This window comes from Jaculus jaculus, chromosome 16 (assembly GCF_020740685.1).
Source record: "Jaculus jaculus isolate mJacJac1 chromosome 16, mJacJac1.mat.Y.cur, whole genome shotgun sequence".
In the NCBI taxonomy this organism is placed as follows: Eukaryota; Metazoa; Chordata; class Mammalia; order Rodentia; family Dipodidae; genus Jaculus; species Jaculus jaculus.
Genome location: NC_059117.1, coordinates 42,365,183 through 42,391,118, shown reverse-complemented (window position 1 = coordinate 42,391,118; position 25,936 = coordinate 42,365,183). Strand labels below are relative to the sequence as shown.

General features: G+C 41.8%; 1 protein-coding gene across 1 annotated transcript in view; it reads right to left on the bottom strand.

Annotated features, from left to right (window-relative positions):
- The window catches only part of Chn2 (chimerin 2), a 298,944-nt gene that overhangs the window by 2,972 nt on the left and 270,036 nt on the right, over positions 1–25,936 (bottom strand). Inside the window, exons 8-12 of the mRNA XM_004652770.3 lie at positions 13,211–13,295; positions 7,670–7,843; positions 4,981–5,058; positions 3,199–3,336; positions 1,553–1,658 (exon numbers count right to left, since the gene is read on the bottom strand). Coding sequence (XP_004652827.2) covers positions 1,553–1,658; positions 3,199–3,336; positions 4,981–5,058; positions 7,670–7,843; positions 13,211–13,295 — 581 coding nt within the window. The remainder of the gene's footprint in view (positions 1–1,552; positions 1,659–3,198; positions 3,337–4,980; positions 5,059–7,669; positions 7,844–13,210; positions 13,296–25,936) is intronic.

The window sequence follows — 25,936 nt, the reverse complement described above, 5'->3', positions numbered from 1 at the left end:
ATATGAAATCAATGGTATTTACAAGTCAGCTAGGAAACACTACTATTTTTCCTGATTATGGTACATTACCTTGCAAATGCAACAATTTAATGAAATAATTTGTAGCTAATTAAAAGCTAGGCATGATACCTTTTGTGCACTATTTAGACTCAGTATTACTTAGATTCAATAAATTAATCAAAGTAAGTTTATCTGAGTTGCATGTTGCTACCTCTTCCTAGATACTGGTCTTACAAGGCAGAAAAATGAAAACTGAAACCCTACTGTTTAGTATTGGGTTCTCAACTTGCTTGACTTTACTTACTGAGTAGGTATATAATTTGCTCAAGCAGACAATTTTTGTTTCATTTTATCTAACAATATACTGCTGTCATATATCTTCAACTCACAAAGGGAGACACACATAGATGTACAAATCTCTCAGTATTCAACGATCAATGTGTCAGTCTCATAAGTGTATAGAAGAGGAAAAAGATGCAAGGTTTAGGGAGGAGAGTCTAGAGCTAGAGATTCTAGTATTTTGCAAATATCTAGATGTTTCTGTCTCACACACTCATACATAGACAGCCTCACATTTGGAAGGTATCCTCCAAGATTGACCCCCGCTCCTCCAGCAAGCCCTATCTGCTGGAAGTATGGGCTGGACCTGGTAATGTTCTCCTAGCAAATACAATGTGTCAAAACACTAGAATGTTACCTTTGAGATTAAGTTACAGAATGACTGGGTTTCATTTTGGATGCTCTTGATTGCTTGCTCTAAGCAAAGCTAGTTGACTTTTTGGGAGCAGCTATGGAGGGACCCACACGGCAAGGAAGCGAGGGAGGTGTGTGGCAAACAGCAAGGAAATGAGGCTATCAGCTCAGCAATGCCAGAGGAGCTTTGTGGAAAGGGATGCTCTTCCCCTCAAGCCTTCTCATGAGCTTCTCAGGCTGGCTCAGAGCTTTGCTGCAACTTCCACATGGATATTGTGATATAGGCACCTATGAATCCACATCAAGATCCCTGACCCAAAGAGACAATGACATAATGTATTTTCATTGTTTTAAGCCATAAAGTTTTGGGGCAATTCATTGCTTGGAGAAAGAATGCATATATACAGAATGAAGAGGTCAAGTTGGGGATGTGTTCTCCCAGAAGGCAGATAGGCCCTGGAGGCTGTCATTATGGTGTGTAGAAGGAAGACCAGAACTTAGAGTACATCCAATGTAGGCAGAAGACACCTGCCTGAAAGTATTGAGAACAAATGCTTAAGACAGAGTGTGGGCCTGGGTTTCAATCTTCAGTTCATCTGCTTGAGTTGTCCATTTACCCTTTCTAAGCTTCAGCAATATCATGTTTAACCCAAGGTCCCCTAGGGATGCCCTATGGAGAGTAGTTGGAGCAGCTCTTGGCAGTGTGGGCTCCAGCAGCTAAGACTGAGGAAACCCAAGGAAGGCAGTCTTGCTATCTTCAGTTTCTTCAATGTAGAGCAAAGGAGGAAGGCTGTCTACTTTCTCTAGTACTGTACTAGGAGTAGATCAGGGTAGGTGCATCAGGGAGGTGCTGGCTTACTTTTTGAGGTGGATCATCAGGTATCTCAGGGTCTCATAGTGGGCAGGAGGCAGCAACATCAGCACCTCATGGACAGCTTCCAGTCTCTCATCTGCATTGGAGATTTCTGTGACAAGCACACAGATGGATGTTAGTGCATACATATGACTCCAGTATTCCAGAGAAGCAACAAGAAGTTGGTTTTGTGTGTTTTAGCCACAAATGGGAGGAATTTGATAAATTCATACAATCTCAGGTATTGTTTCACTTAATCAGTTCCTTTGTGTCATGCCTCATTCCAGAAAGAGCTGAAGTTGAACGCCATATGTTTAATGCACATTTGTGATGTAGGCGGCCAGAGTGGATGTTGTGCTCACCTTCCAGGCACCGGCAGTCAGGTGCTTGTGTGCTGGTGGTGCATGCACAGAGTTTGCTTGGCCCTTCTGAGTTTTGCTGAGAGATCACCATCACAAACTCTAATTTTGTCTGCATCAACTATAGTAGAATGTGCTATAAGGTGTCTAATAAGGTTCTCCTTTTCAGACTTCTATGACTAAAGACATTTTGCAATGCAAGGGTATTGACAGATGGGCCGACCAACTCTATCTCTATTAAAGGCCTCAGTGTGCAACCTAGGTTAGGAAATAGATACTATGCATGTTAACAATAGGAGGAAGAATGTGTGGACTTTGGGTCACTGATAGGTATTGGCAGACACTCAAAGAAAGCCCTCCTGTTATTCCTGCAGGGATAGAAAAAAGCCCAGTTGCTAGAATGTCCTCTGCTCAGGAATGCTAGGATCCAGAAAGGAACAGTTTTATTAGGGGGCAGGACCATAGCTCATTTGAAAGTTGTGTCTTTTATGAATCTTATGAATTAATGAATCAATATATCTAATGGCATATACCTATATATTTCAACCTTGAAACATAATCCTCCCCCTCAAGACAAACCATTTTCCTCAAGGAGAGTTTGACTTTTATGCCATTACTTTTAGCATGTGAATTTCTCCTTCCTTGTTACTACATGCTTCTTGGCAAAGTGCAGCCCTTCCCCTGACATGGCCCTTTAACTCTGGAGAGCAGAGGTCAATACTGAATGAAGAACTTGGGGTTGGTGGATGACAAATTCTGACGGTCCTCTTCTGGACTTGTTTGCTCAGTTCTCCATGGTAACTTTTCTCTTGTATCAAATCAAACTATAATCTTTGCTTTATGGGGTAGACAAGAAGAAGAAACTGGTGAGAGGTTCTAGAATAGTACTTGACACAGTGTATACAGTATATCTGTGCCATTATTTTTGAGACAGGGTCTCCCTATGTAACACTCCCAAAGGATGGTAGGAATTATTTTACACAGCTCTCTTTGGAGAGCACTGACTTTTACAACAGAAGTACTCATAACTCTCAATAAATAACAGACTAGCCATGCTGGTTGTCAGGATACAGGGAATGACGGGGAGGAACAGAGCTGCCTGGCACTCAGCTACTGCCATAGAGTCAGCCAAGTATGGGGATTAGCTCAGCTGGTGAGTGGCTTTCTATTAACCCTAATCCTGAGACACTACTGGTTAAAACTAGTGTCCTCTCAATAAATTAAATAGTTCAAAGTTTTAATTTTCTTGAGCTCAAAAGCACCTTATTTAAAAGATTCCTTTTCCCTACTTACTTGCTGCATCTATAAATTTGGAGTAGGTGTCATATGTGATGATGGGGATGGGTAAGTCTCTGAAATACAGTTTCAGGGCTCCAGTGATGATGTTGATGTCTGGATAGATGTTGGCAGAGATATCTGCCTTTTCACCATCTGAAAAACAATCAGTGGTCCAACTCCTGGTTAGTTCCTCACTTTGTGACGTTAAAGCATGCACAGAAAGAAAGATCCAGATGCGAATGCTTCCCAAAAATTCTGAGGTGACATTTTTTGACTTCTAATAACATTGATGTACTAGGGGTGACAGAAAAGAGCTTGGTGAAATTGGCATAGGCTCTGCAGTTGACCGAAGACAAGAGGACAAATAGGATAAAATATCAACCATTCTCTGGTTCCAGCCTTTGGTAATTTGCTAGCTAGAAATTTAAGCATAGTAAGTCATTCCATAGGCACAAAGATTTATTTTGTAAGAATTATACTAGCGTAGTAACCCAATATGAAAAAATAACACTGGTCAACACACATGAAAATGTCAAGAAGCAATGCATTAATTTACATATTTACTAAAATACTCTTTAGGATGCTCTTTTATGTCTGCCCAGTATTCTTTAGCCATGGGCCTGAAAAACATGCACATAAAATAATCACTGGGCACCTTACATTTCTACAGCCTCTTTAGGGTTCATTGAAGTTTTTTGAACTTGATCCTCCTCTGGCTCCTAGGACTTCAATCAGGGAAAGTTTATCTTTGCCTTATGCACAGATAAGATTACGTTTCTTACCAATTTTTCCAATTATCCTCATGGCGTTTTTTTTTTTAATTTTTATATCTATTTATTTGAGAGCGACAGACACAGAGAGAAAGACAGATAGAGGGAGAGAGAGAATGGGCGCGCCAGGGCTTCCAGCCACTGCAAACGAACTCCAGACGCGTGCGCCCCCTTGTGCATCTGGCTAACGTGGGACCTGGGGAACCGAGCCTGGAACCGGGGTCCTTAGGCTTCACAGGCAAGCGCTTAACCGCTAAGCCATCTCTCCAGCCCTCATAGCATTTTTTGACTATAAAGTTTTTCCATTAGTAAATACACGGAATCCATTTTACCTTATGCTGACTATGAATTTTTTTTTTTTTTTTTTTTGGTTAAAAGTCATTGAAGGTTGGGTGTGGTGGCATATGCCTTTAATCCCAGCGCTTGGGAGGCAGAGGTAGGAGGATCGCCATGAGTTTGAGGCCACCCTGAGACTACATAAAGAATTACAGGTCAGCCTGGGATAGAGTGAAACCCTCCCTTAAAAAAAATGTCATTCAATCAGGGCTGGAGAAATGGCTTGGCAATTAAGGCACTTGCCTGTAAAGCCATGGATCCAGGTTCAATTCTCTACAACCATGGAGTTACTTCCTGTACTCCACTGGTTTTCCCTCCTTCAGTGTTGGGGAGCCTTCCATTCCTGTTTCCAGTCCCTTTCCTTGGAACACTGAGAGAGAAGTCCTGAGTGGATTTGGTACATTTTGACATGAGGATGATGAAGGTATTCTGGTGGTATGTGGACTGGCCTCTTATTCAAATAATCTTTTAAAATCTCTTCCTCATATAGTCACTTGTCCATGGCTTCCAAAGAGACCTTGGAAACTCCCATCAGTGAATTAGACTTGGGAGAATTTTAACACATGATTCTTTACCTTGCTGAAGAGCAGCTATCAGTAGCTGAAAAGCTTTGTTCCACTATGAGTGAACTCTGGTAGCAGCAGGGAGGGCATTAGGGTAAGCAAGAGCATTATGGGCCATTCAAGCTTACCTCTATCAAATGCCATCTTAACATCTTCAATATGTTCTGTGAACCCTGAGACTCTGTAAAGCCCTTCTGACTTTAATCCTGTGGGACAAGGGAATACAAGGAGATTTAAACTTCAGCTTTCTGAAACATCTATAAAAAGACTCTAATTTCATATCTATACTGGAACTATCAGGAAATGAACAAATACATTTAGCCATCTCATATATCATGCCCTTTTGCGTCAGAACTTGGACTTGCCAGTCCCCATTTCCATGTGAGTCTGTATTAATTTTCTTGTTATAAATGGATATTTCAGTGAAGACCGGGTCTTCTTCCTGCCTGGATGTACAAAGAGAGCTGGTATTTCAGATTCTCATGAGCTCCTTTGTGCCTCAGACTGCCACATGCCAGTTTCCCTACCATAGATAGAAGCTGGCTTTCCCTAGCATCTTTTCACTCCTGATGCTGTGTTGGACACAATACCATGCTAGGTACACACACCCTGCATGTGTGTGATATATCCTCACTTTATTGCACAAGTCCAAATTTTCCAAGATTTTATGTTTAATCATAAAAATAAGACAGCATGCTAAATAACTGAGTATGAGTGATTTATTTAATTGTCTTACTTTCAGAAGGCTGATCACACACATGAATGTGGGGAAATTTATTGATTTTGGTGCTTGATCATTGATTGCCTACTTAGGGGGGGAAGAACGACCATTTCTGTCCCCTTGATTTGTTCTTTGTCCTCCTTACCTGGTGGGTGACATGAAGGATCAAAATCAGCAGAGGGAATAGAGGACTGGACTTTAGATCCTTTATGCCAAAAACCAGTGCTATCCAAACAATAGCTTTAGCAAAAATAAGCAATCATTATATTTGCCAATATCTTGGTAACTAACACATGTTCTGATTATACTTAACTTGGCTTTTATTGAATATGCGCTATCTGCCATTTACTAGGGTCTGCATTAGCTTGTGTTAGCTACAGAAATAGATGATGTGGCGGCCTTGCTCTCTCTGGAAACCATAACCAACATACTTAGTCAATTCCGGCTCTCATCTTGGTACCCACTGCTGAAACTACTCCAGATGAAGTGGCCCGTAAGAGGAAACCTACCTTCCACCCTGTTCCGGGTAGTAGGAAATGCAGGTCTATGCAGCACGATCGGGACATGCACTGCCACAGACAGAAGGCCACAGTAGTTTATGGCAGCATGTAGTGGTGCCTGCGGAGAGGGCTGAGGAAGCCTTCCTAGGAAGCTGATCTAGAAGTCATCCTAAGTTGGGTAACCCTCCTGTTATCCTGCATCAACACCTTCACTAGATCACAGAGAGTTTGTTAAACTCTGAGAGCCACACAGAGAAAACAGAGGAGACATTTCTCATAAACTGTGGTTCAATGAGCCAGTTTTGATTTAGCAAAAGAACCTGCAGAAGAGAGGGGGATAATTCTTTATAAAGGCCTGACAATTACTAGCTACAATGCCCTTTGATGTTTTGTTTTGGAAAGAATGGGAAACTGGCAAGTGAGAACTTACCTATAGAGTATATTAAGCCAGTTTGGTCTAGTGATGGATATAATGTGTAGCAGAACACAATAAAGGGCAAAACGGTTTGTTCAGGCTTTAAAGAGGCTTTGTATTTGGCCCAGATACAAAGTTTTCCAAGCTTTATCCAGCAATCCAAGTTCTTCCTAACAGAACCCTGCCCATCATGTTGCTGAACAGTGGCCAAATGAGAAAATTTTAGTATGAAAGTGTGAAAGAAAGATAAACCCAAGTATAATGTGAAGAGCCTTAAAAAATACCTTAAAATGACATTCTTTGCTGTCTAGATTTACATTGCTTACAGTTTTATAATTTTTTTTTACCTCTTTTCTTTAATATACAAAAGTAATGTTAGGGGTATCTTTTTATGTGGTGAGAGTCTGTTGCTAAATAATGTTTTTATTACTTAATAGCATTTTTAAGTCTGTCTTAATTGTCCTCAGAATAAGAAGAGGCCGTCTTCTTCTGTGACCCCAGGGTGCTTTGAATAGGGACACCTGCAATATGTGTATGTTTGCTCTTCTGGTTCCCCACGATGCAGTGTGAAATCTGTTTATATTTTTGTGTATATATTTAATATATGTGTGTTATGCACATGTATGTATGCATGCATGCTTGTGTGCCTGTATGCACACACGTGTGTGTGTGTGTACATGTGGAAGCCAGGGTAGACATCAGGTGTCTTCTTGATCACTATCTTCTGACACAAGATCTCTCGCTTTTGCTCAGAGCTTCATTGATTTGAGTAGTGAAGCTAGCCAGCTTGCCCCAGGTCCTGGCCCCACCTCCATCACCTCCATGCCCACTACATTTATGTGGGTGCTGGGTGTCCAGACTTTAGTTTCCATGCTCATGTGGCCAATGCTTTGAGTCATCTCCCCTGCCCTAAGTATGCATTTCTGAAGTCAAGAACAATGACTTTTATATCATCAGTATCTACCCTGTAGTCAATGCTCAGTGAACCTTAGCTGACTGTGGAAATTCATGGCTTATAGAGGAAATGGAAGTTAATGGTATGGGTTGGAACTAGTCTATCTCTGTGTGTTTCTGTTTCTGGGTAGGTCATTTTCCCAACAAGAGTAGTAGAGTATGTCAGTTTTCTTGACAATAGTAAAAATGACATCACTGTATGTGACAGGAAGGAATATTTCTCAAACCTCTTGCTTCAATTTCTCGAATACAGATGTCTACCACCATAGGCCTCTGAGTATTGTGAGCCTTCACGAGTGTGGTGAGGTCACAGCAGTACACTTTCTTAATCCTCTTGAGATCAGGCTGGCAGTCATTGGGAACATGCTTAGAACACTGCTTATGTACGTTCAACCCACAGTCTGTAAACAAAGAAGCCACATTAGTCTTGCCTGCTCCTCTTGTCATAAGCCAAGACAAATTACATGCTGCCAAAAATAAAAATAATAACACCAAGGGTTTGATGGATTTCTCTGGAACATCTATCCCATTACGAGGAGTACTTTGCACTAGATGTGCATGAGATTTCGCTTCCCTCATTAACTATTACATAACTGCACTGGCCTCATTGGTTCTCCTCTAGTTGCCTGACTATCTTATGGAGATACTTTCAGCCATTGGTCAGGATGGTTGTAGGTTTCTCCCTTACACAATGGAGCTCTATGGGCCTACCATGGCTTTTGGGCTTGGCTTTTTAGAGCTAGTCATGGCTCATACAGGGTCCTAAGAATTACGCTATGTTGTGCCATTATATCCTTAGTGTTCCCATTATGAGAAACATAGTTATTCTGTCTGCAGCAATGACTACTCGTTGGCTTGATGAGCTCATGACTACTGGTATCTTTTCTTCTGTTTTCCCTGGAGTGTGGTCCACAGTTTCCAACCCCTTTCTCTTTGTTGGGCAGTTGGAGGAGGTCATATCCCTTCTATTTGCCTTATCATAATACCCATGAGGGGAAATCATGTTAAACTCTACTCCAGTGGGAGGACTTGATCCCTTACAACTTATGACAATGCCTTGTAATGTGATGATTGGAGTAATTATTTATAAAGCTCATACCAAAGGCAAAGCTGAAAAGGTGATTTTAAGTTCAATGCACAAATTAAAAGCCTGGTTAGCAGTTGGTATCCACTAATGGACTTTCTCTGACAATTGCAAGGCACAGTCTACATTCTGAAAAATAAAAGTTTAATGCTGAGGTTGTTCCACATTAATGTGTTGTCTACTAAAAGTGTCTTCTAATATTGTTTTTCCTAGGTATAAAGAATAACTTTTTTGTATATATAGGCCACATGCACTCAATAATGAATATTGTAGTCAACTGCTTTATAAAATCATACTTAACCACAGCAAGGATCTGAGAGGTTCTAACTTCTAAAAATTCGTCAGTGGTCATTTCTGAGTGATTTTTTTTAGGTAATGTTTCCTGGCTGAGTTCTCTTTATGTACCCCTCAGAGAAAAAACAGCTAAAATTCATCTTAGTTTTATCAGCATGTGAAATCCCACAAAGTCTATGTAAACTCAATTTCATTCACTTTTATTCAAATTTATTCATTTATCTAGTGAATGTAAATTTTAGCCACCTGAGATCAATACAATCAATTAGGCTTCTTACTGAGATCAATGTTCTTTTGTAAAGTGGGGATTATAGTAGCACCCGCCCTGCCTGTCAAGTGGTTGTGGGGGTCACATTAAGTTAGGAAAAAGTGCTTAGGGAGGGTCAAAAATGCTATGAACATGTTAAGTCAAATAAAATTCATAGCATTACAGTGGCAGAAAATGCAAGCAGGTCTGCCAGGCTTGTCTTCTGTCATTAGTAATTTTGCTGTATCTTATAAACCTTTCTTAAAATTTTAAATTGTGGTAAGACATAGCATAAATATGCTTTTAATCATTTTTGACTTAGAAGTCAATGGCAGTAAGTACATTGTCTCCAGAGCTTTCTTTGCCCTGCAAAACTGAAGCTCTACATGATTAAACATTAACTTCCCAGACCTCCCACCAGCTCAGTGAGCCACCAGTCTATGTTCTAACCAGGTATGTGATTGCTCTACATACCTCATGTGACTGGAATGATGCCATACTTATAATTTTGTGTCTGGCTTATTTTATTAGCAGAATGTTTTCTAGGCTCCACCATGTTGTAGCATATGTTAAAGTTTTCTTACACATATATCCACACATATATGCACACAGACACACGGGATTCATTTACTAGTTGTGAGAAAGAAGGGATCCTACTTTTACTATAGCTAGAATCCTTTATCATTTGTTCTCATTGTTCAGGAGCATTTGGATTTTCATCTTTTAAAAAGGCTAAACAATGTTCCAATGTATGTCTATGTCATGTTTTGGATATCCAGTCATCCACCAGTGGATTCAGGTTGTACCTTATTCTTCAAGCAATATGCTGTTATTTGTTGGAGATACTGTTTTCAGCTCCTTGGGATGTCATACTTCCTGATATGGACTAGCTGATCACATGGTGTTGTGGCCTGAATGTAAATATATGATTCTCAGCACTCTGGTATTCTTGATTAAGCTTCCTACTTAGTCTTCAGCAGGAGGAACCCTGCTGGAGAAGGCATGTCACTGGAGGCAGATCCTGATTCCAGTCTTACCAGGTATGTAGAGAGCCATCTTGAGCTTTGGATGCTCGTGCTTGCTGGTGCTGTCCATTCTCTCTGCTGTGAAAGTGTGAAGTAAGCTGGGTTCTTTCGCCATGCTAAAACTTCCCCTGAAATCTGTAAGCCTAAAGTAAACCCTTTCTTCCCATAAGCTGCTTCTGGTTGGGTGTTTGAGAAAGTAACTTTAGCACATGATAATTCTATGCTTATTTTTATTACAAATTTTAAGATCTTACAATGGAATGTGTTTATCAATGCAGAGTTAAGCACCAATCTTATTAAAATTAAGATGTTTTATAGCAAGTGTAAAAATACTTAATTTTATAAACTAATAGAACTTCATGATCTATAAATAGAAGTCTAAATCATTTAAAAATGCCTAAATTATGGGCTGGAGTGATGGCTTGCCTGCAAAGCCATAGGACCCAGGTTCAACTCCCCAGGACCCATTTAAGCCAGATGCACAAGGGGGCATATACATCTGGAGTTCGTTTGCAATGGCTGGAAACAATGGAGTGTCCATTCTCTCTCTCTCTACCTTTCTATTTCTGTATCTCTCGATCTCTTTAATAAATAAAAATAAAATCTTTAAAAGCTTGTTTAAAAATACCTAAATTATGAAAAAAATTGAAAAAAATGATGGCTCCATTAAATGTAATGATCATTTTCAGCCTTCCTGCTCTTCAAAGGAAATATAGGCTAAAAGCAACCACTGGAGAAAACTAACAATACATTCTTAGAATGTGTTGTATTAAAAAAAAAACAAAAACAAAACAGAAACAGAAACAAATTCACAGAGCTCTGCATAAATCCCAGAGAAAGTTGCTGGTCACAGGTAATGTGGAGCCCAGTAATCTCTTCTCATAATGTTGACTTTGAACCAATTTCCTGTTGGAATTGGATAAGATCAGCAGTGAGGGATAGCTCTGGTAGGCATAGCCTGGACAGACTGAAGTACTGACCAGTGTGTGGTCAGCTGTTATATCACTGTGTCCAGTGGTTGAGCTGAGGTGCTTTGTGACCTTGGCCAGCTCAGTCTCTTGTGTTAACCAGGGTAACTGAACATTTCTCGAGAGGCTAACTCAGATCTGGTCTTGCCTCCTGCCTCAGGATCTGGATACAGAGCAAGAACACTCGTACCATCCAGGTATCCACATGGGCAGTTGCTGTGTCTATAGAATGGGAGCTAAGAAACACTGCTGCTTAGAGAAGATGCAATCAGACATGGAGTCAGTGTTAATCAGTCAATACCTGAGAAGGCTGCTCTTGCTCCCAGAATCACCATTTGCCAGCAGGAGCATGGCAAGATGAATGAGGAAAGCCAGCTAACATGTTAATTTGGCAACCATTTTATTGAATGCACCTTAATAAGATGTGTTATACCCAGTTAGCAGTGGAAATGTGTATCCAATTCCTGATGGAAAACACCCCCAGGGTTTCAAACTACTTTGAAAGTATGTGATATCAAATTAAAGTGTGTAGTTTCACTACTGACTGATGGCAGAAAAATACTGGGCATAGGTTCTGGAATCCTGCCACCTTTTAATCAATGTCCCACCACTTGTTATGTGGCCAAAGGCAATTAGCAATCATTGCTGAGACTCCATTTCCTTCTCATTTAATGGAAGATAATTGCATCTTCCCTCAAGTTTATTGGTGAAGCTGAAGGGCATGATAAACAGAAGACACTGTGGCAAACACATGTCCACCAGTGTCATTCATAATCTCCTTCCTGGAGTAAATGGGACGGGAATGAAGTTGGCCTTTTTTAAACTCTATGTAATTCTGTTAGAATGTATGTATGTATGCACATGAGTGTATAGGCACAAATGCCAAGGTACGCATGTAGTTAGAAAACAATTTGGAGGTGCCTGTGCTCCACCTTCTTTGAGGGTCTCTTGCAACTGTCAGGCTGCAAATGAACATCACACTAGCTGACTTGTGAGCTTCAGATTCTCCTGGCCCGGCCTCTTGTTGTAGTCACCTTTGGCTTACAGATACATGTGTCACTTTGCATTTGGCTCTATGTAGGTGCTGGGGAATTGAACCTGGACTGGACCAAAAGGATTTGCAAGCAAGTGCCTTTGACTGCTGAGGCACCCCTGAGCTCTAAAAGTGACTTTGTGTGTGTGCATGTTAATGTGTGTGTATGATCATGTGTGTTACATGGTACATGCATGGTAGTCTGAGGACCACTTTGGCTATTTGTTCTCAGTCCTTGCCTTGCCTCATTTGAGGGAGGGTCTCTTCTTTGCTGCTGCACTCACCAGGACAGCTGGCTGTGAGCCTGGATTGTCCTGTCTCCACCTTCCCTCTTGCTATAGGCATGCTGAGGTTACAGACACTTGCATTACAGCATTCAGCTTTTATATGAGTCCTGGGGATCCAAACTCAAAACACACTTGTGTGGGAAAGTGCTTTATTATCTACTGAGGCATTTCAACCCTACGCTGACTTTTTTTTTCTTTTTGTTTTAGGGACTATTGCCATCTGGGGAGGTGGGTGAGACTTATGGAAATATACTTTGTTGTTGGCTTTTTCCTTCCTTCCTTACATAAATATAAGATTCATTTTCAGTGTAAACACTTAAAATGGTATTCCCATCAATCTCAGAGAGGCTCTGAGCCCTTAAGAAAGCTAGACTTTTAGAGACTGAGAGATGGTTCAGTTGGTATAGTGCTTGTCCTAAAAATGTGAGGAGCTGAGCTCTGACTCCTAGCACCCACATAAATGCCATGTACTCCTAATGCTCAGGAGGCAGAGACTGGGGATCCCCAGGGACAAGCTATCTAGCTAGACTAGCTACATCACTGAACTCTGGATTCAACTAAGAGACCTTGTCTCAATCAAGGTGGAGAGAGGTCAAGGAAGACACCTGGCATCGACCTCTGGTCTTTAAATGCATGTTCACATCACACATATGCAGGCACACCTACACACACATGTTTACACACATAAGAATACACATACTTGCATGCAAACACACAAACGAAAGCTAGACTTTCATGCTCATTTGACATTGTCCCCAGCTCTGGAGAGATGTCTTTGGGTCAATAAGGTGGCACTTTACATAATAGGAAAGAGAAAGTTCTGAGTCTACCTGAGCACCGGACTCCTTGGGCGATGAGCCCCCACATGAAATTGGCACAGTACTCACACCAGTGTGGGCCTCGGAAGGTATGTACCTGTGAGGCAAAAAGAGCGCAGAAGAGTCAGTGATCTGGAGGCAGGTGGCCTTGCCCTTGAAACACGTGAAGTCAAGAAACAATGGCCTTGGCAGGAGTGAATTCTTCATGGGCCTTTCCCTTCCACTGATCAGAGCAGCAAACTGACCTGCAAGATCTGAGTGATGCTTTCATCTTTGAAATCATCCACTGATCCACCAGGCCCCAATCAGACAGGAACATGAGGAAGCAGTGAGATTACAGAACTGTGCCATCATCTAAGCAATGAGACTCTCTCACACCCCGAAGAAGACTGTGCGTACAAGCCAAGACAGCAGGAGCTGGCTGCTGGGCTGCTACAACCTGCATTTAGCTCAGCAAATTCTGGAAGGCAAAACTGTGTCCTTTTGACTTAAGTTGTTCCATCCATCCGTGGACTCTCCAGCCAAGTATAAATAAGACATGATTATGGGATAATTAAAAGGTTCTGAAGCTTTGAGCCACATTCAGGAAAAGGCATTTAAAAAAGCAACGGAGTTGGCTGAAAATGCAGGGTAAAAATAAGTCCCATGGAAAGGCTGTCTCCAGTGACAGGACCTGTCATCTGCAGGCCTGTTATAGCTTTCAGGTAAGTAAAATGGAAATTATTTTTGTTGATCAAAGTACTGTTCTTATCAGTCAGTGCCTAAACTAGTTGTTAAGTACTCCATGTACCACAAAGTAAGGATGATCTTCTATCAGATTTTTCAGGTATAGGACCATATATTAATTCAGGAATTAACAAACAAAAAGAGTTGTTTCCTAGCACCAAACAAGTTCAAAAACAGAGCTAAGGGAATCTTTGCTAACTAATTTGACCAATATTGTGGGCATATGCAAAGGTTGGGAACTTTTACATAATTAAACTGGCATATATTATCTGAAGATTTTTCCCAAAGCTTTAAATCTCAATTACTAGTAAAATGATATGCAGACATATTAATTTTGTAAGATTGGGAAGCCAATATACTTTTTTTTTTTTAAGAGAGAAAGAGAGAGAGGAAGAGAGATGGTTTGCCAGGGCCTCAGTCACTGCAATTTAACTCCAGATGCTTGTGCCACCTAATGGGAATATGTGACCTTGTGCTTGCCTCACTTCTGTGCAGATATCTAGCTTACATTGGAACAGGAGAGAGATCAAACATGGGTTCTTAGGTTTTGTAGACAAGCACCTTAACTGCTAAACCCTCTCCCCAGGCCACCTTACCTGCTAAAAGAACTACTTATGACCATGGTTTATATGTAATAAAACAAAACCAAGTGATAATTGTCTTCTTGTATTTTAGCTCATTAATTTGCCCATTATATTGTTAATATTTTGAAAAATTATTAAACAAATCTTTCAAAGTTGTTTTTACTAAAAGGAAGAAGTGTTCTGCAGGGTTATGACCCTTACATATGTGTTTCTGAAGGGAGTATGCTCCTCACACACATGGTTCTGAAGGGGGTATGGTCCTCACACATGTGGTTCTTCAGGAGTATGGTCCTTGGTCCTTACATGTGAGGTTCTGCAGGGGCACAGTCCTCATAAGTGTGGTCCTGCAGGGTTATGATCTTTACAAATGTGGTTATTCATGGGGATGGTCCTCACATGTGTGCTTCTTCAGGTGAATGGTTCTCACACACGTGGTTCTGCAGGGGTATGGTCTTTACACATGTGGTTTTGTAGAGGGAATGGTTCTCCTATTTGTGGTTCTTCAGGGTGATGGTCCTCACATATGAAGTTCTGCAGGAGTATCTTCCTCACATATGTGGTTATTCAGGGGCATGCCCCTCACACGTGTGGTTTCGCAGGAGTATTGTCCTCACATGTGTGGTTCTGTAGGGGCATGGTCCTCACACATGTGTTTGTGCAGGGGTATGGTCTTCACACACGTGGTTCTGCAGGGGTGTGGTCCTCACATGTGTAGTTCTTTAGGGCATTTTCCTCACACATGTGGTTCTGTAGGGTATGGTCTTCACACATGTGTTTCTGCAGGGGTATGTTCCTCACACACGTGGTTCTGAGGGGTATGCCCCTCACACATGTGGCTATGCAGGGGGATGTTCCTCTCACACACGTTTCTTCAGGGGTGTGGTCCTCACAATGTGGTTCTGCAGAGGTATCTTCCTCACACACGTGGTTCTGAGGGGTATGCTCCTCACACATGTGGTTCTGCAGGGGTATGTTCCTCACACACGTGGTTCTGCAGGGGTATGCTCCTCACACACGTGGTTCTGCAGGGGTGTGGTCCTCACACACGTGGTTCTGCAGAGGTATCTTCCTCACACACATGGTTCTGCAGGGGTATGCTCCTCACACTCTTGGTTCTGCAGGGGTGTGGTCCTCACACACATGGTTCTGCAGAGGTATCTTCCTCACACACGTGGTTCTGTAGGGGTATGCTCCTCACACATTTGGTTCTGAGGGGTGTGGTCCTCACACTCTTGGTTCTGAGGGGTATGTTCCTCACACACGTGGTTCTGTAGGGGTATGGTCCTCACATGTATAGTTCTGCAGGGGTGAAGACCGTACCTGTGGTTCTGCAGGGGATGTGGTCCTTACACACACACATGAGTTTGTAGGGGGTGTGATCCTCACATTTGGTTTGCCAAGGGTATGGTCCTTACACGTGACAAAGCACTCCTAAGAATTCAGAGAACTTATGGAACATTTGCATCCTCAGAAGCCTATTGCTATGAATCACCTAGATGCCCACTAAAATTGAATTTTCTACTAAAATAACTCTTTAGTAAAAGTGTACACTAAAATTTGTACTTTTTTTGAATTCACCAGTTATTAATATTTACTAGAAACGTTTTAAAGGTGCTAGTTAATTTTGGTCATATTATTAATATACCATTAATATACTATTATTATATTATTATGAATATACTATTAAGATTATGAGATCAATAAGATACAATGAAATAGTGTATAAAATATAAAAATAGTATGAGAAGTGATACAGTATGAAATTAGATGAAGCTGCTATTAGAGAGACTATGAAGAGCCTCCTGTTTACTTGGATGCTCTTGGAAAATAATGTGAAAGAAAAGGAGAGCAATTTTCTTGTGGAAAAGAGTAGGGAACATTTTGGTCAGAAGTAATTTATGGTGGTCTTGGAGGAACAAAAGAGCTTGGTATGATTAAGCAACTAGAGGCCAAGGAGTCCAGAACATACACAGAGGGATAGGGAGAGTGACTGAGATGAGGTACAAAGTAGGAAAGAGAAAGACATAGGATCCTTAAGACTTTATTCATGAATATGGATTTGGTTTGAAACTAGGTGCAGTAGAAAGTTCCTTGAATACTTTGAATAGAAAGGTAACTCTCTTGAAGATTATTTTGACCACTGTGTTCAAAATGGATGGTAGGGTGCTGATAGTGGACCATGTTTGCAAGTACGTGGTAGTCTAGTTTAGACCGAGAGCAGAATGCTGCTGGTAGAGATGGGAGAGGTGGAGTTGAGGCATATTCTTAAGACAGAATGTTACACAATCTGATGAATAGTAAAAATGTGATACTTCAAGGGAGGGAGGAATCAAATTTAACTCTTGGTTTCTCCTTTAGGAATAAGAGGATGGGGTTACAATTTGATGAGATGGAGAGATCATTTGGGGAGAAGTTCAAGAATTGGCCTTGGGAAGCTAACGATACTGAATTATTACTGTTAAGATAGAATTCATAGAATCTTGATGGATCAGAGGAGGGATGGGGACTACAGGCATACATAGGGCCATTCCTGAGAAAAAAACACAGGTGGCACTTTAGTTTGGGTAAATGAACAAAAAATATTAGAAATATGGGATTTGAGAATAGAAGAGAGGAAGTAGGGGTCACTTAACTTTATGTCCTCCATGCTTCAACTTAAAGAAAACCAAGAAAGTAAAATATTTTAAAATTAAAAAAAAATTTGTTCATTTTAATTTATTTATTTGAGAGTGACAGAGAGAGAGAAAGAGGCAGATAGAGAAAGAGAGAGAGAGATGGGCATGCCAGGGCTTCCAGCCACTGCAAACAAACTCCAGATGCGTGTGCCCCCTTGTGCATCTGGCTAACGTGGGTCCTGGAGAAAAGAGCCTCGAACCGGGGTCCTTAGGCTTCACAGGCAAGCGCTTAACCACTAAGCCATCTCATCAGCCCAAGAAAGTAAAATATTTTATAAGCCAACAGGTAGAAGATTGTTTTGGGAAGGAGAAGGCCACCATGCTGAATGCTGGCACAAAGTCCAACGTGGGAAGTCCTCCATGTTGATTCATGTATAAAAAAGCCATTGGTAAATATCGTCTCTTTGGATTGGGTTGGTAAGGACAGAAGCCAGACACAAGGGAAGTGATGAATAAGTCGGAAATAAGGAGCTGAAGAGAAGTGCAGGAAAATCCATTAAGATGTTTGGCAAACCAAGTCTGGCTCAAGCCTGTCTTGACTACTTCTCAGGCTAAGGCAAACGGATTTCTTTTTTACATAGTTTACTTATTTATTTGAGTGATATAGATAGATAAAATGAGAGAGAGAGAGAAAGAGTGTACCAGGGCCTCTAGCCACTGCAAATGAACTCCAGACACATGTGACACCTCATGTATCTGTTTTACATAGGTATTGGGGAATCAAACCTGGGTCCTTAGGCTTCTCAGAAAGCACCTTATCCACTAAGCTATTTCTCCAGCCCCCAAAGGATTTCTTTTGTTAAGAGTCAAGATATTTCTGGACTCCAAAGTGAGTTCAAGCTAGCCTGGGTAACTCTTTTTTATTGTGAGATCCTTTCTCAAAAAAAGTGAGAAACATACTAAATTTTGGAGAAAGAAATAGGATCCACGATTCAATCATGAGCAAGGAAATCAAAGTAGAAAATTTATTCACATTCTATCTGCATGAAACAGTAACAAGGAGACCAGTTTTAGAGGAATTAAAACAACATGAGAAATCACAGACTTAATGGGAGGGAGAGGACTGAAGCATCCCAAAGTCCATTTAATTGGGGATCTGTGAGAACAGCAACTAATTAGCTGAAAGATATTCTACATAACTATCCATATAACATTTTTGTGTATATGTAACAGACTGGCATAGAATCCAGGAATTTAAAAATACATAAAACAGCAAGAAAGGAATAAAAGCAAAAGATGACATACATAACATGTAGAACATATATAACATATAACATATATAAAATATTTATAGCTCTAATCACAATATATGTGACTAACTCATCAAAGAAAACATAGATTTGCAGATGGTATTTAAAATATATTCACAGGAAACCTACTCAAAACATAATATGAGAGAAATGTTGGAGGCAAAAAGACATGCCCAACAATGCTAGCCAATAGGAACCTCAAATAGGTCAAATACATGTTTGGATGATTAGTAATAAAAAGACAATTAGAAAACAACAATTAGAAATTTACTAGAACAAGCTTATATGATATGTGTATGATGTTAATTTTTTCAAAGCTTTAAGCCTCAATTAATAAAAAAGAAACACAGACAATGTTATTTTTAACAGATTGGGAGGCCAATGTACTACTTTTACTTTACAAAAGAAATCAAGATAACAGGAATGGTTGCAATTTGTTTGAATCATGAGTGCTCTTTGTAAGTAAAACAGCATAACTCTGACGTCTCATTTATACCCCCTGGTAATAAAATTTCAAAAAATATAGCAAACAGAAAAATCAGGAAAAGTTGATAAATCCACAGTTACAATTATTTTAACATCTATTTACTAAAAAGGTAATAAATCAAATAGATAATGTTAATACACTGAGAAGGAAACCTGCTTCATGTCCAACTATCCAAAGAGCACACGAGCTGTTCAAAAACACATGGCATATGTACATAGGTTGATTACGAATCAAGCCTCAGCATGTATAACTGCATTGACACCGTATGTACTATATTGTAACAATAATATGAAGAAATTAAGAGTAAATAATTGATTGACAAATACCAGTATGTTAAGTACAATATATGTTATGATGTGGAATGACCAAAACCACATATAATGGAGAGCTGGTATATCTCAGAAGAGCTTTATAAACTAGTTGGGGAAAGATGTCTGAGAAATGAACTTCTTCTATCAACCTTCCATTGCCTCGCTCCTGTGTTTACTTGATTCATGCTGATTATTACTTTGAACCTGGCCATGTACTGGTCCTTGGATGAGATACATCAGTGGAATGAGAACACCTCATACTGAAGGATCTCAAAGCGACAAGAATTCACAGGCAATATAGACAATTGTGGGTCAGCTAATGTAATAGGGATTCAATGGAAGGATAATGGAAAGAACAATACATTCTTCCAGTAAAGTTAAGAACAATAGTTTTGAACGGCATTTTGAAGGGTAGAATTTCATCACACTGAATAATGTGAGGGGGTTGGGAAGCAGCTGTGTTGACTGGGGCAGATGACTCTGGGACATTCTGTTAAGAAGATGAAATACATAACTAAGAATCGAAGAAGGTGGCATTGGTTGTTGAAACTAAAACCTTTTCTTGCAAATAGTAGAAAAGGAATGGCATGGTGTTCTCTGAAACATGTTCACAGATAAAAGAACATTCCCATAATGGGGGGAAAGTGCAAACAATGTGTTTTGAAGTTGGGAATTCTTACTGCATGCTTGTAACTGCATTCTGACACACCGAATCCTGCCTTGCTGCTTTAGGAAATGCAAGATATGCTAATCACAGATTTTGTTGTTTTTCTTTGCTCTCTCTCTCTCTCTCTTTTTTTTTTTTTTTTTTGAGTTAGGGTCCCATTCTAGCCCAGGCTGACCTGGAATTCACTATGGAGTCTCAGGGTGGCCTTGAACTCACGGTGACCCTCCTAACTCTGCCTCCCAAGTGCTGGGATTAAAGGTGTGCGCCACCATGCAGAGCTAGTCACAGATATTTAAGCTTTGTTTTTTATCAATATTTTACTAAATCACTGAGATCATCAAAAATTGCATTTAATATTTATTAGCCATGCCCATTTACCCACTCTCTGTCCCAACAGCATCCCCCTGCCTTTCACCACAGGCTGTCAGCCCAACAAATGCAGGTAGACATCACCGGCTAACACGTGTCCCCCACTCAGTCTCTAGAACTGAAACAAAACGGACACTGAGGGGGAATGTAAAGTTAGATAAACATTATTTCAGGCTCATTGCCTGATTTCCTTTTGGGAGTGGGCCACTGTTTATCCTCATGGTTGATATGTTGTTTGATTTTCTTTTGGATCCCTAGGGACTGTCTCTAGACACTCAACCACTTGAATGCTGAGGGTACCCTGAGTCCATGCTATTTGGGGTGCCTTCATTTTGTCTACCATGCCAATGTAATATCTCAAATCTTAAAAGTCACTGATCATCTTTTTCCATACTCTGAAGTTTATTGATTTTCAAGAATAACTTTTTAGAGAAAAAAAGCAAACATTTTGCAAATTTTAGGGCTGTAACTAAAATACCCCAGACAGGAAGAGAATACTCTAGACAGGAAGAACGTCTGTCCAAGACGATTACGCTGTGCATGGTTTGCCTGGAATTCGAAAACCACACCAAACAAAAAGATGGTATTGCTGGAGATAAGGTGTGCTTGACAAATGGCCCAGGAATGGCCACTTAATAAAGGCAAGAGGGAGGAGAAGTGTCAAGGAAAGGCTCTGGCACACAGTAAGCGCCCCCCACTTGGCTCTTTCCAAATGAACAGGATGTTATTTTTCTCACATCTGCTGACTCTGGAAGGCACTATTCTCTAGTGGTTTCAGAACAAATATGTTTTGATGGGCCAGTGTAGACACCACCCAAATGCACAATCAACTTGCCCAGAATCTAGTTGTAAGCTAGTGCTATTTATGATGTGCTGTGGTTGAGAATTTTTGCTTCTTATCAGTTCACATCAGGGTTTCTCAACCTTGTCACTGTTAACATTTTGGGCTGGAATTTTTTTTTTTTTTTCTGGGGGCAGCAATCTTGGGTATGGTAGAAGGTTTTTGCAGTGTTCCTGGACTTTGCCCACCAGAGACCAGTAGCATCCCTCAGTGAGGACAAATTACAGTTGTTTCCAGACATTACCAAATGTTTCCTGGTATGCATGTCGGGGGTGTGGGCAGGGGGATTTCTGACTATCGTCTTTTGAATATAGAATGCCCCCCCCACCCACACAATACGCTCATGTGTTTGAAAACTTGGTTTCCAGATGGCGGCACTGTTTGGAAAGGTTATAGACTTTTAGGAGGTGGAACCTTGCTGGAGAAAGTGGGTCTTTGGGGGCAGGCCTTGAGGTTCCATAGCCTGGCCCCACTTCCTGTTCACTTGTTGCTTCTGATTGCAACGTGAGGAGCTGGCCTGCCATGCCTTCCTCGCCATGATGGAACATCCCACCCCTCCCCACATTATAAACTAAAATAAAACCTTTCCTTCTTTAAGTTACTTCTGGACTTCTAGTCAGGCATTTAGTCTTAGCAATGAAAAAGAACTAATACACTTATGTAGGATAAAATTGTTTTACCTCAGTTCATTGCTTTTGCTATTTAAATAAAAAAAATGAGAACTTGACTCTTTTGTTTTAATTTAAGAGGAATCCTTTTGCCAATGGCAGTTTTATTCTTGGTCTAGTTTATGTGAATAGAAGAGGGGTTTAGCGATGGCAAAATATACGTCCAGCTTCAAGTGGCAGGATTCAGAGGTCTGCAGTTCACCGAGGGGCTGAGGGCATGTGGCCTCAGCTGCCCCTAGGTCAGCAGCGCAGTGGAAACCCCAAGTTTCTGTTGAAAGTATTCCAGTAGTTTACTGCATTTCCCACCACCATGTGACATTTAACTCATGTGAGAAATTAGATGAAACTTTGGACTGTCCCTTCCTGCAGGATCAGATGAAACACTGACCTTAAAGTGAACCTTGTCAGATGTAAGAAGATAACAGAGGGCAAGCACCGAGTGTGTAACAGCCACGCTCACTTTTCTCCCTGAGGCTGGGCACCTGCTATGGGAGACCAGGGAGCTAAGACAGGCTCTGAGCAGGGCACCACGGAGCCTTGGAGTTGTCTATTACTTGCTGCTTTAAAGCATTTAAAACAGGATTTAAGATATGGTTGCTTGCTAAAGTGCTACCCTTATTTCACAATACCACAAATTCCCAGCTGTGGTCTCCAGGAGACTGAAGATTCGCCATTTCCTGACCAGGAAAGCCCTTTAGGAGCTCTTTAGTAAAGGATTCAAGGTGCAGAGCTCAAATAATTTATACCAGAGATATGAAATGGGTATAGGGGTGATGCTCCAGCTGCTAGTGGAGGCATAAGAGCAGGGCCACCCCACTGCTCATGCAGGGAAATAGAGGAGTTTCTACAACATTAATTGCCTTGAGGCCTTTGAGGCATCTTCTCATTGCTTTAAAGGGAGTTTTTTCTGCCCTAGCCAATTCCTCTCTGGCTTATGACAACATTGGCACCGACATGCTTTTAAACAACATTCCTTCCTCAGAAACCTTCTGTGGTCTACAGCCCTGGCACCCTGAGTTTGCCCAATCCCATTAATTTTGGAAGCTAAGTGGGTTCTGGCCTGGTTAGTACTTGGATGGGAGAAACCTTCCATGGCTCCCATGACCTAGGACGAGGTTTTCCATTCAGGGCCATTGACATGGGCTGGATAACTACTGTGTGGTCTTTTCCTGACCTCTTTTGGATACCCTTGATACACTTACATGTGAGAATTAAAAAAGAAAACAAAACAAAAAAACCATCCCCAGACATTGACAAATATCCCTCAATGTCTCAGTGACTTCATTGTTGTGAACACATACCTGACCAGAGCAGCTTATGGAAGGAAAGAAGACTTTGGCTCATGGTTCTGGAACGGGATCATCATGGTGAGGAGGGCAGGAGCTCTGGTCACATTTTGTTCTCAGTCAGGAAACAGAGGACCAAGAGTGAGTGGGGCCAGGCCACAAGATCTTACCCCTTCCCCACGCAATGATCCACGTCCTCCAGCCAGGCTCCACCTCCTAAGGCCCTGCCATCTTCCCAAACAGTGAAACCAGCTGAGGTCAAAGCATTCAAACACATGAGCCTATGGGAGACACTTTACATCCAACCATAGCATTTAGGAACGAAAGCACCCAGGTGAGGAAGAGTCAATTATCCCATGGCCACTGGTTCTGCTGCCTGGCATGGGGGAGCCTGCAGTCTTTACTGACTGAGGAAAGGAATAAAGGGTAGAGGGGTTTTCTTTTCTAAGATCCTCCCAGGAGACCCCACTCACATGAATGGTGACCATTGGTGCTCATTCCATCTCTCCAAAGGAAGAGAAAAGGCTTCTTTTTTTTTTTAAGTGGACTGAAAATGAATCAGGCATTTAGTGATTTAGAATTGTCCCTTTTAGTCGTGAGTTCTTTGGGTCCAGAAAATCTCCATCAAAACTGATAACAGCTAAGCACTTGATATGATCAGGCTCCTTGGGATAAATGCCCCTTGTGAACTTGTTTGGTCGAGTCACCTCCATGTGTGGCCTACCCCAGACACCCAGCAGGGTTGTAACAGAGCTTCTTCACTAGGCTCTATGGTTTGTGAAGGATTTTCAGTCACTGTGATGACAGGGTCCTTGTGGACACACACAGATAAGACAAGGTACAAGACCAGCTGTAAGTGAGGTCCCACATGAGAGCAGACACCTCCCTATGCAAGGCTCTTCTCCAACACGTGTTTCCATACTTGCTGAAGTCCCTGCCACAAGGTTTGATGGCAATATGCCAGTGTAAACATGTTCACGGGGCCAGATCAGGAGCACGAGGGGCCATTGTGAGTAGACAGGACCACGCTGTACCTGCCAATCACGTTCTTTGGCAGTATCATCACAGCTCTGTTGGGCTGTTCCACACATGGCAGCTCCTGAATCCAGTGAACCAGAGGAAGTTTCCCTCTGCCCAAGTGCTAGGGTGTGAACATGAATCTTCCTCCTCCAGCTCATTTGTTTAACCCTAGGTCTCCAGCTGACAACACTACTTTTGAGGTCCTGAAAGTTTTAAGCGTGGGGGCTGGAGGAAGTAGGTGGTCACTGGAGGCCTGATCTTGGGCCCCGTTGATGCTCTGACCATTCTTGCGTTTTCCTCCCTCTGCTTCCTGTGCTCCATGGGTGAACAGCCTCTTCCTCCACATGCTCCAGCTGCCATGCCCATCACAGGCCCAGAATCAACAGAGCTAGGGACTACGGACCAGGACACGTGAAACTGAGATAAAGTGAATCTTCGTTGTTGGTGTTGGCGTCACATCATGGTGACACGAAGTCTACTAACACACCAGGGAAAGGCGGGCCACTAAGGGCATATGTACATTAGCTGGCAGTGAAAGCCACAGAGAGAAGCGAGGCTGGCAGGGGAGGGCATGGGGGCAGGGGCCAGGAAGACAGAAGGGGATGGGGAGCGTGGGGTGAGGTGGGTGCAGGGTGCTTTGTCCCTTGACTTTATAACTGTCTGGGATTTTTTTTTCTTCATTCTTACCCCATATAGGGAGGAGGGCAGGGTGTCCTGGAAGAGCCTGTGTGGAACAGAGAGGTGGGAGAGTGGCGTTGACTTCATGCAGACCTTGCAGACAAAGGGCAGGGGAAGGGCTCAGAGGCTGCCATGGCTACAGTGCTGGGGTGCACCAGGCCAAAGAACTAAGTGGGAGGTGTCTCTTGCAGTCCTTCCTTCTCTGCACCTCGTTTAATCTTGGCTCTTTTCTTACCTTAAGGTTTTGCTCAGGTCATTTGCACTGATGGAATGTTCTCACTTTACTCTGCTCAGCTCAGGTTACTTTCTTTATTCAGAGTTGAGCTGACTTCCCGCTCCCCCATACACCATTCTGGTTAGGGCTGACAGAGCAAACACACTGCTTCCTGCACAGGACCCCAGCACCAGGGAGCCTTTCCCATGGAAACAGTTACCTGCTAAGTCATATCTTCAGCCTGTTGGGTATATTTTTTTCAAAGGACAAGTTTATTTAGCATACTGAAAATAGATAGAGGCATAGACATGGTAGTAACAGAAGACCTGTCTGCTGACTTCCACGATCTCTTTATACCTTGCGATAGTCCCATCTTACAGAAGAGGAAATTGAGGCCAACAGAGTTCAGCTCTTTGCTGAAAGTAATGCAGCTACATCTGTCTCATCCTGTGCTGAGTGGGATGGGAGGCTATTGATCCTGATTGTTTGGCTCAGGGTCTGCTGGCCTGAAGCATTTTAGCTCTCATCCACAAGGTATATTAAGGTAATCCACAAAAGAAAGTCTCTCTTTTAGCCACCTAGATGACAGAGGTTAAATAGTGAAGTGTTTTCTTTCCTTAATAAATAATTTTCATTCCAGACAGGAGTCTGTTAATGTCACCACTTCAATAAATATCTCTTTGTGCCAAGTAGGTGCAAGGAACCCTGGAAAACCCAGCCTTTCAATGAGCTAAGACGGCATGTGTATACAGTGCTGCACAGGAGATAGTGACTGCACGAAGGGAGGCAAGACTGTCATTCGTCTCCAGAAGCTGCTATACTGGCTTGCTTCTGTTCTTTTTTTTTTTTTTTCTCTCTCTAGACAGTGTTGCTTGAAAAGCCAGAGGAATGCGCTGTTCCCAGGAAGGCAGAGCACACACTTTCCTCACTTGAGCAATGTTGGAAGTTTCACCTCATGAAAG